Source organism: Canis aureus, chromosome 19, assembly GCF_053574225.1.
Source record: "Canis aureus isolate CA01 chromosome 19, VMU_Caureus_v.1.0, whole genome shotgun sequence".
In the NCBI taxonomy this organism is placed as follows: domain Eukaryota; kingdom Metazoa; phylum Chordata; class Mammalia; order Carnivora; family Canidae; genus Canis; species Canis aureus.
The window spans coordinates 22721270-22732479 of NC_135629.1; the positions used below are offsets into that span (position 1 = coordinate 22721270).

Sequence of the window (11210 nt, forward strand, 5' to 3'; positions counted from 1 at the left end):
CTGTTACATTAATTGCTATTAATGATAGATGTTTTCATGAACCCCAATTTCCACTGGTTCAATTTAGAGTGAATCAAGCCACAACCATTTAAAGCCAGCAACATAAGGGGTAGGGAATAAAAAGCAAACTTTGTTGAAAGCCAAGGCTGTCTGGAGGCTGAGAAAGAAACAAGACAATTGTGTGTGTCAGACTGACAGCTCCCATGCCAGTCAGGAGCCTTCGGAGCTTCATGTAGAGAGCTTCAGAAATCCCCCAGGGGCCGTGACCTAATCTGCTGAGGGGTAGGAGGGGTTGCCTAAGCTTGAACAAATTCCAAAGTTTTAAAAGATGTCCCAGGTTATTTTACTCTTTAGAGAAGTCTGGGAACCACTGCCCCATGAGGCAGGACCCAGTAGAGATTTCCATCCGCCAAAAACAAAGATGTAACTTTTGAAAAGGTGATAAAAATGGATGTTGGTAAGAATGTACTTCTTGCACTGAGCTGTGTAAGCATGGAAAAAAAAAAAAAAAACAGGTCTTGAGTTCTATTGTTTATTCCAGTCGCTCAGTGAACATTACTGGATCAACCAGGCATTGGAATGGCAACAAGAAGGCAAGTCTCCAGAATTCATCTTCACTATCCCCCAGTAGGGCTGCCAAATGACCAGGGTTACTGCTTGTTTAGGACTTATGGTGTCCCTAGGAATCTCTGGTCTTCATGTTTGAGAGTACCTTCTGTTAACTGTTTTCTTGATCATAGGATTGTGTGATGGGAATAGATAAGTTATGACCCAGACTGGTGATGACCCAGACTGGTGATGACCCAGACTCTAATGTGGTTTCATGGAATGTTGCTCTGTCCTACACACCTCAATATTGTGAGTTAGCTACTTCTTTGCTAAGTCATTGCAGAATCTGGGGACCATGCCTGCCTCAGGTGCCACTGTCTTCTCTGTACCCAGCCAGTGTACCTTATATAACAGACCCACAATGATTATGTGGGAATGAATGGATGGATGGATGGATGGATGGATGGATGGATGAATATGGGAGCTCTTAAAATACATGAGGCACTTAGGCCTTCTTGGTCTTTTCTATGCCTCGCCAAACCAGAATCTCAGTTAATGGTCAAAGACTTTGCTAGAGGTTCCCTTCCAGGTGGTTATATGGAAATAAAATATATTCCAAAAAGCACAGCCCCAAAAGCCATATAGACAGTCACCTGCATAGGAGCCTAACAAATACCAAGGCAGGAGAAAGGATGGCAACCAAGAGTCTCTGAGGGAGAAAGATGTATGAGCTTATAGACGGTTCATTTATAATCATTTTTCTTATACAGAGGAAGAAACTGAGGTTTGTAGAAACAAAAGCAATAAAACAATCTGATTGAGACTACGTACATATTGAGCAACACTTTGACCATAAGCTGACAACAAACTGTGAGATTTCGTTGATCCAATTGAATGAATTCTTTGATTTTCTCCACCCATCACTTAAAAAAAAAAACCCACAGTAGAAATACTGTTACAAATTAGTGTGATAGAGAAACTTGTAACGTATATAAAATTTTATAATTATCGCACTTTTCTATTCTTATATTTTTATTCAAAATGATCACGTTCAATGATGTTTCATTCTCTTAGATAAGACCTTTTTCTCACAAAAGTCTAGGGAGTGAAACTTTTGCAAATGTCCATTTTGAGATCACTAGGTCATGTCAACTATACTGGGTTTGTGTATGTGTTTTCTTTTTTTTTCATCTAGATACGCAAGTCACAAATGAAAAGCATGCAGACGAGAAACCCATTAACGCTATCATTATAAATTCAGTATCCGAATTCAATATCACAGATGGACCAGCCAAGGAAACCCCCAGTGAGAAAAAACTGTCAGAATCCAGCACATCACTGTCCTCCCTTGAAGAATGCCAAACGAAATGTTCCTACCTCCAAACTGATACTTCAGTTCATCAGAGAGACACTGATGGTATGTTTCTCAGAATCAACCCATCTCTAAATAAAGCTTCCCAACCCCCAGCCCTTGTAAAATCATCACATATGCTGTTAGAAAAAAAGAGCCTTTATGAATATTAAACAGGAAGACTTCGATTTGAAAACCCTGGTGAATGACACATGTCAAGGTCACTCTGCAATTATGAGGTGCTTGGCAGATTGTTTGCTCTCAAAGCTGGAAATCAGAGGCAAAGTGTTTTAAATAGCTGGAGTGAGGTATAATCATTCTTGCTATGGAGCTATGAAGTGGATAAAGAAAAACGACAAACTTTTCTAAAATCTGAGACTATTTCAGCCCATGACTCTAGGCTGAGAAGAGAAGAAGGCAGAGTAGAATGGTATTCAAATGCAGGAAATGTGTAAATGTGGACTGTGAAAAATATCAAGATGCAACCAGGGTTGGTTCCTGTAGGTGATTATCACCTCCTGGGCAATCTGATCAGTACCAACCTACACCAAACTACCCTTGTATATGACTATAAAAGGCACATTCCTTTTGCAAAGCCAATATCAAATTGATTTGGTGCTAAATGGTCATCCCAGTCAAGTTCAAAGTCATGGACTCCACACCAAGACATATGTAATTTTACTCAGGTTGACTTTGTAAGAACTTTACCGGAGACACAAACCATTCAAGAATTTTGTAGTGTTCCATATCTGCATTTGCATTTAAAGAAAGCTTGTAGTTTCTCAAAGAAAAGACAATAGGGTATAGTTTCTGGTCTGTATTTAAATTAATATTTACTTTTTGAAAAGAAGAAAAAAATAAACAAATGGACTTTGTGTAACAGGAGCTTTGGAGTCACATCAGTTTAATTCCTGGCTCTGAAATTTATTAACCATATAAACCTGGATAAGTTTTTTACCATCTCCAAATCTCAGTCTTTCCATTATATAATGGAGCTAGGGTGTTTTGAATAAATGAAATAACATACATAAAGGATTCTATACAGAACCTAGAACATAATAGATATTTGATTTTTGCTTTCATTATGGTTATGGTTTTAGAAGGCAAGGGGGAAAATTTCCAACATGTGTTATATATGATCTCGTGCAAACACTGTCATGGGTGCTTTAGACTGGAAGCTACAGGCATAATTGCATACAGGTGCCAGTGCCAGGAGATAATGTGAGTAATGAGGTAAACTGACAGTGAACAAGAGGGATTGGTGAGGACTGTGGCAAGGTGAAGAGCACTGCCTCTACTCAGCTCCAGCTAACTGTTGCCAGTAGGAGATGGAGGCTCAGAGTTGCCAGCTCCAGAGTGTCATGGGAAATCTCCAAATTGTTTAGGTGTTGGCAATACTTCTATTTCTTTTATGAAGCTCCATACACTCCCAACGATACGCAGCTTGGGACCAACTTTGGCCAGTGGACTGCCAGGTTAGAACCTCAAATTCAAGATGATGCCCAGGTTTCTGGCTTTGCTAGAGTTTGATGCCAATCAAGGAAACAGGAAATACAGGAGAGCTCTCTGTGACACTAGAAAGCACTAGAGCATTCCATCAGATTGTATCAGGGATGCCTGTCATGGATCTTGGTTGTAATGATCCCAGAATTAGGAATTGTCACTGTCACATATCCATGCAGTACAACACAATGCCCTCCAGAACCACTCTGATTTGTCCTATCAGGGATTCTGGGAGAATGAGAAGGGCAGGTGCAGCCAACATGACACCTGAACCCTTGTATTCTCAGGAAAGGGCCAAATAACCACTCCATTAAAATGGCAACTGATACCCAGGAGTCTCATGCAGGAAAAGCACCACTTATCTTTTCTCAAAAGAGCAAAGGAGATTCACAAGGACAGTTGAATTAGACTGTTTTCCTTAAGCCCTAGTGAGAGGCCGGTACAACCCAGAAAATTATGATTTTAGATTGACAACACAGGTAATAGCCCCACCGTTCCTCTTCCACATGGTGAAAGATCTCCCCATTGAGGTAAGAGTTTTGGTACCTGGATAAGAGAGAGAGCGAAACATCCAAACTCAGGCCCACAAATGTGGTTAAGAAGCTCTCATTATCTTAAACAGCAAACATCAAGCATATCAAGAGTTAAGTCAGAGAATTTTTATAGTAATTAATTTAAGGATGCAGAAATTGAAAGCTGGGGTCATTGTTCGTACTGAGATAAATACAGAAATATCTTTCAGGAACAGCAGGGGAAACAGAAGGGAAAAGAGAAGATTGCATCCACTTTCATGTAGTTTGTGGTTAATTTATTTTCAAATGTATAAATGAGTGCATAGGAATGGATGCTTAATTGCTAATATCTATTATTTATATACATTGCCCCACTTAAAACAGAATGGAAAAGCCTCACACATGCAGATTTTGTAAAATGTGTTACATCCATTAGCACAGTTCATGGTGTGTGCTCTGATGGGAATTTAAAAGGATCTTTACTGCACATCACACACTATGTGCTGCAACATTACTTTATTATTAAATTGTGGCTCATCCTGTGTGGTCCCTTTCCTGAATAAAATGGAAAAAGTCCAGAGCACTATCTGTGTCTCTGCTTCTGTTTCTACATTCTGATTGCAGAGGCATCCCTGTGGGTAATAAAATCAAGGCTACGCACAAGACTCGAAAACAGACTCCTTAAAAAGAATCCTGAGACTATACCTAATTGATGTATAATTTTGAATTTGAGACGTCTCATCCAGGTGGAAGAAGAAAATCATAAATACAAGATACCTCAAAAGAATAGTCTTAATTACACCATGGACTACTGAATAAAATGATTACATTTTCTACACTGTAAATTTCATACAATTAAATGCAGTAGTGTCACCTTATAAAATGTTTCAATTTTATAATTATTTCAGTTCATTTGCTCAGAAAAAAACATAAGCACAAATTTACTAAGTATCACCCAAATCCAGTCATCCTCATTCTAAAGAACTGACTTGAACGTTAGTTGTGCTTGTCTGAACTTAAATAGATTTTGACATATTTAAGTAGCTATTAAAATTGATAACATCAAGGATGATACCCCCGCTAGAGAAAGGCATTCAGTCGCACTTTATTTATTCCTATTCTACATTACAGACTTAAAAAAAAAAAAAAAAGAAAAAGAACTTAATGTTAGAGGAGTGGGAACCAATTTTTAGACTTTTTGACCAAAAACTTGGAGCAATTAGTCAGGTCACGGTGTCACGAATCCCACGATCACACTGAATCTGCTGGGATAGCACATTAACCAGTAACATATTAGAACACTGGGTTTGAGCCAGGTTGATTTACCTTTTCTTTTATTACTTTGTGGGGAAGGGAGGGGAGATGGTTGTTTATCTGGGGCCCCTTCTGAAGGAACCCATGTTCTTGCTATTTTGGAGAGTGATGCCCAAACTCACTGGTGGTGTTTCTGGAGCTGAGGAAAGCTGTAAGAACTCCAGTGGACAGCTAAATCCACCTCTGTCCCTCCCCTCTCTTAATCCCAGGCATGGTGGTGACATGATCGAAAGCTGGGAGGGCAAATGCAGAGACCGTGACTGTGAAGCTGACCTCAGGTACACTGGTGGAAGCTTCTTGGGTTGTTACCTTTCCACTATCATTAAACATGACCCTTTCTAATGAGACAGATTCTCCCTCTTAATTAGCCAATCCCCAGCTGTCTATTTAGCACCTTTGGAGGCTGCGTTAATCCTTCAGTATCATTAGGGTATCACTTAGCACATTACAGTCTCAATGCCTTACCCTAGGGGTGTAAAGAGGAAATGAAACAACCCTAAGAGGATTTTTGTCATGGCTTCTTGCTCACAGTCAAATAGCATTTTTGGCTGCTTGGCTTGCAGGCCTTGGCTCCCTCTTGAACTTTCCCTGATCTAGATTTAACAAGGTAAGAAGAGGGAAAGCTAGATGGGCACTCCGAGAACAGTGATTACAGCCCAGGCCGGGATGACAGTGGGGGAGGGGTGGGTGGGGAGTCAATAAAGGGACTTCACCATGCAGAGACTTCCTTACATAGATATTAGGAGAGGTAAAAGGCCAAGTAAGGGAACAGGGAGGCCACTCAGACTTTAGCAACAAGGCTCTTTCCTTGGTCTCTCCAGGCCACTGGTAGGTGACTAGTCCTGGCCTTCTCTTGTGGGCCACCAGTAACTAACCATTCTTAGGCAGACTACTAGCAAGTAGCAGTAACAAAAGCCACAGGACGAAGAATGTTCAGAAAGAGGTAAAACCAAGGAGGAGATACAAGTACTGCCTGAGATACCACTCAAAGCAGAGAGAGGCATTCCCTCCTTCCCACTCTCCCATCTCCTACCACTGTTTCCCACTGGCTAAACCTAGCAGGAAACCACTCAACAGAACCTGGGGAATAGACAGTGACAGTCTAGGAATACAGAGTGGAGCCGGGTAAGAGCAGGGAGCAAAGAGGACAGCAGGCTTTCCATGAGCTGGCCTCATACTGCGCCGTGTCGGATTGTGACAGAAGAAGCGTGAGCCTTTTGAAGGGCAGGCCAGCTGCAGGGTTCAGAGCTCTGGAGGGGATAGTTAGAGTCAAATCATGGCTCCACCATTTCCTGTGCTTCTTAATTTCCTAAGCCACGGTTTCCTTGTCAAAAAAAATTCCTTGTCAGACATGTCAATAAAAATAAGCCACAGTTTCCTTGTCAATAGCAATAGTACTATTTCAGGAAATACTATTTAGATCCAGAAAGATTGAGATTTGAACTCCACCCCCTACCCCCACCCCCTCGCAACCACCTTACAGTTGAAAGATTCAGGACAGTCAGGGACAATCCCTGAGCCTTAGTCCTTTCATCTAAAATATGAGGACCACTTTATTTATCACCCATCATTCAATTATTCACTCATTCACTGAACAACAGATATGGCTTTCTTACAACTAGGTTCTAATAGGAGGAGAAACTCATTAATAAACTCATTAGTTTCATATCATCCTATGGTTAGTACCAGGAAGAAAAAGTAGACCGCTACGAGAGTTTCAGCAAGGATGGGATTTATAGAGGCAAGGTGTTTTAAGCTAAAGACTCAGAGGTTGCGTAGGAATCTAGTCAAGCTGTGAGGTGGGGGATATGGAACACAGGCCAAAGAGCATGGGCAAAGGCTGTGAGCTTGAGGCCTCCCAGGATCTGAAACTGAACCATTGTCGCTGGAGTGCAGTGAGCCAGAAAGACAGAAGAATGCGAAGCCAGAGAAATAGGCAGGAACCTATCACACAGGCTTCTAGGCTATGGCAAGGAGGAGCTAAGGCTATGGAAGAGTGAGCTCTTCCCATCTACAATGAAAAATATCACAGGAGCTGATGATTTGAGCTGGGACTCCTGTAAAAGCTATGTGATAGGAGGCTATCACCGTTGACCTGACAATGGCTGATAGTGGCTGGAACTAAGGTGGTGGCCCTAGAGGTGGGTAGAGGCTGTCTCGCATACTTGAGACAGAATGAGCAGAGCTTAGCAAGGATCTGGATGGGGGATGGAGGTATGACCAGGAGAAGGGAAATGATAAGAATGAGTCTCAGTTTTCTGCTGATTTCATCCGATCGTGCAGGAGCCATTCACAAGAGAAAGCCAGAGGTAGGACAGTTGTGTAGAATGTGGAAAGAGGGAAATCTGAATGCAGTTTGGCCTCGATAAGTGGGAGATGTCTTGAAGACGTTGCCAAAGAGACATGAAATAGGCAGATGGACACATAACATACTTTCCTGGCTAGGCTGAGAGCAGGGGTGCTAATCATGGGCTATGACTTTGGATATTGTGTGTATTGAACCTGAAAGCCCCAAGAAACTGTTCAGGAAAAGAGAGCACACGCATTTGGGAGAAAGGGAAGCCCAACTCTCTTCTCAAACTCTTGCAAATTTCCCTTCTGAACTGCTTTGTTACTTTTGTGCAAACAAAAATTGCCATATGCAAAACAGTTTTGCCTGCCCATGTGGAATTATGTAATATGCCTTTTAGGAAAAGTTTTCAACACTCTTGAAAGTTCGGAAAAATCTGTTTTCAATTCACCAATGTTGCCATGTTTTTTTGGGCAAGAGGCTCTGTCTTTTATAACCAAATAAAAAGGACTGACTTATACACAGAAAAAAAAAAAAAAAGAGCTTTATTCTCAAATACAAAATAAAGAGGTAGAAGAAAACAAATGCCAGTTTGGCCAAAGGATTAGGCCAAACATTTTTGTGTGTGTATAAATAAAATCTATGGTGTACACCAGAAGCAGAGACCTCCTGAATCTGCCAGCTTGAGAAAACGTTGGCAAGAAGAATTAAACCAAAAGATTATATGCCCTCAGGAAATTACAGGGCCATTTCACAAATAGGTGTTTCACACTCTGATAGGAAACACCAGCTCGTATCCCCACGTCACCAGCTCCTACCCTAACTTGCCTACAAACCAAACTTTCAGCCTCACATCTACATCCACAAAGGATGCGATTCCCTGAGATCATTTTTATACGATGATCATAGCCCAAGTCAGTCTCTTGCACCTCCAGCCTGAGGCATATGGAGCATTTGCTTGGAATATTTTCTACTGAGAACTTCTTCTTTGCCGGGGCTGCTAGAGTAGCCTTCTTGGCATTAATAAAAGTTGATGAGGTTTTATGCTCCATATCTTTGACCACCAACATGCCCTCTTCAGAAACACAGACATGAAATAGAGTCTAGGTACTCTACTAACTAACTCCTGAATTTTTGTGGGTGGTTTGTGGTAATTTATATGGGTGAGTTGGCCTCATGCTAGAAGCTGGCCGTAAGTGAATAAAAAAATACACCCCGTCTGGCAGAGAGATGAGTTTATACGCCCTAGAGGTATTATAGGATGTGCTGCCTATACCAGAAATATTTAGTAATGGCCACAGCACCTGCAACAATATATGGCAATTAAAATCATCATAAAAGTCACAGTGAGGTTCTTTATGATTGTCTTACTGGGAAGAAAAAAAAAAAAACAAGGGTGTGAGGCAGGGATGGAGGGCAGGACAGAGGCAGGAAGGAAGACTTTTGTTTACCTATATGCAAGTTCACTTTAGGCCTTTATATAAGGATTCTAAAAGAAATCTTGAAAATATTTGTTCCCTTTTAGAGCAAGTTTCTATGTTCTCCCTCCTCTTAAAAATTAACAAATAAAAGTAAAAAAGCTGTCTGGAAAACATTGTTGGAAGTAAATGAACAGGGCTCTAAGAATACTCAGAACCCTTTAGCAGATGACTCCAGGAGCAAAATCTCTCCTGCAGGCTTGTACCGTCTCAGCCAACTTCAGTCTGAAAACTAAAAGTTATTAACATAACATTCTTGTTGAAGAAATAATAAATCCTTATGAAAATCTAACTTTAATTGATTGATAAACCCATCAGGAGGAGGAATTTTTTTCTCTAATTCATGCCAGATTGTTACTTTCAACCATCAACAATTTTTAGGATACTGATTTTAATTAATTTGATGATGTATCATGTAAACACTTACCTACTCATTTATAAAACGCTCACATGTTTTTGAGGCTTTTTTAACTAAAAAGAAAAAAAAGAAGTTATAATTTTAACAAGAGAACTGCTGCATCTTCTAACTAATTCCCTTTATGGAAACAAAAAAAATACAATAATCTATAACCCATCACAGCTGTTTGGCTAGAATTACCAATTACCTTCAATACCTTAGAGATACTTTGCAGATTTTCACAAGTCTGCGCAGTAAATTTTTAAACCAATTTTCTTAAAGGGGATTGAGAAGACCTACTCTTTTAGGCATATGATGACGTATTCCATTTAACATGAATATAAAATCAAGGCTTCTCATTAAGTGGAGGACAAAGGACACAGGGATTAAAAACAAAATATAACTAAAATCAAAACTATGATTATTTAAAAATCATTCGTAGGAGTTTTTGCAATGTGCTTTTTGCTTGCATTTGAGTATGGGAGTGGCGGATTTCTGGGAATCCGTGCCACACCAATGACAAAGCCTCCTGACAGAAGCCGGAAGTTTGTACAGTCACTCTTTGTCCCCAACACTGATTGCTCCCAAAAGCTTTCTCCACCAGGGGAGGACCTGCTATTTTTCAGAGTTGCGAGGTTTGCAGATGGGTAGCTAATTGTGTGGCTTCCCAGCACCTCTGCAGGCAAAGTAAATAAAGGAGTTTAGAAAAGTGACAGCACTTTAAATAACCAGATTATGTGGAATCAATAGAAATGCTCAGGAAGTTAATAAAGCAATTACTTAAGTAGAGTGAGTCCTGTGCGGGGATGGGGAAGCTTGAGAGAATAATGGTGTTACATTACCCCTAATATGGACAATTAGGAGTTGGCTCTGAAGTTCTCAAGCGCAACGCCGCACCTGCCTGTCCTTCAGAGATGCCCCCATTTGTTCCACTCTTAATTTTTTCTTCTTCTTCTTCTTCTTCTTCTTTAAACAGAGGAGTGTGCCTCCCTTATCCTCACCTGTCTGTTTTGCCAGTTTTGGGACTGTCTCCTGATGCTCCCCAATACGTGCGAAACGGTGTGTATCAACACATGCTGCCCCTCTCACAGGTATCACCACACCTCGGATGAAAGCCACTCTCGCAATGATCGCAACTGCAACTGTGACATGGACTGCAGCCTTTTTGAATCTTGCCACGAGACCAGCGAGTGTCTGGAGCTGGCCATGGAGATTTCAGAAATCTGTTACCGCTAGCACAATGAAGTCACCCACATTCCAGCAGACCCCTTGGCCCCATGCAGAAATTCCATGACAGTAAGACCGATTTCTATGTGCCGAAATGTAAGGACTGTACGTGTTTCTTGGATGCTATGGACCATTTTGTTCTGCACCTGTCTGGCAAAGTAGTACCGTCAACTCTATGGTCTTATTCCAAATTTCGTAACTGCATGGCTCGCTGAAAAATAAGATCTTGATCACATGTGATGAACAAATCTTAAATACCTCTTAAATGCCATAGGTACAAGGTGTTCCATGACTGTAAAAAAGCATGCTGAACCACTCTGTGTTATTGCATTCATTGGCTTGCATCATGGATCCAACTTCATTCACAAATTCAGGACAAATTAGTGCATTCTTTTAGAATTGACATACATTAGCTCGTCTTTGTAATGGACTCATGCATAAACATTATGCATTGTTGGTTATTATTAATAATGTATTGTATAACATCATTTTGTAATTAAAAATTTATTTATACAGTCTCTTAAAATTCACTTATATGTACAGTTTAGGTAGGAAAGGGAATTAAATGAATTAGAAACCATGTTCCTGT

At 40.6% G+C, this 11210-nt stretch overlaps 1 protein-coding gene across 1 annotated transcript; it reads left to right on the plus strand.

The window, feature by feature from the left end:
- The first annotated feature begins 782 nt into the window (after window positions 1-782).
- Window positions 783-10630, plus strand: MDFIC2 (MyoD family inhibitor domain containing 2). The gene is made up of 4 exons (XM_077860838.1): window positions 783-858; window positions 1745-1966; window positions 9837-10029; window positions 10486-10630. The coding sequence occupies exons 1-4, from the start codon at window positions 783-785 to the stop codon at window positions 10628-10630; spliced, it is 636 nt and encodes a 211-aa protein (XP_077716964.1).
- The last annotated feature ends 580 nt before the right edge of the window (window positions 10631-11210 follow it).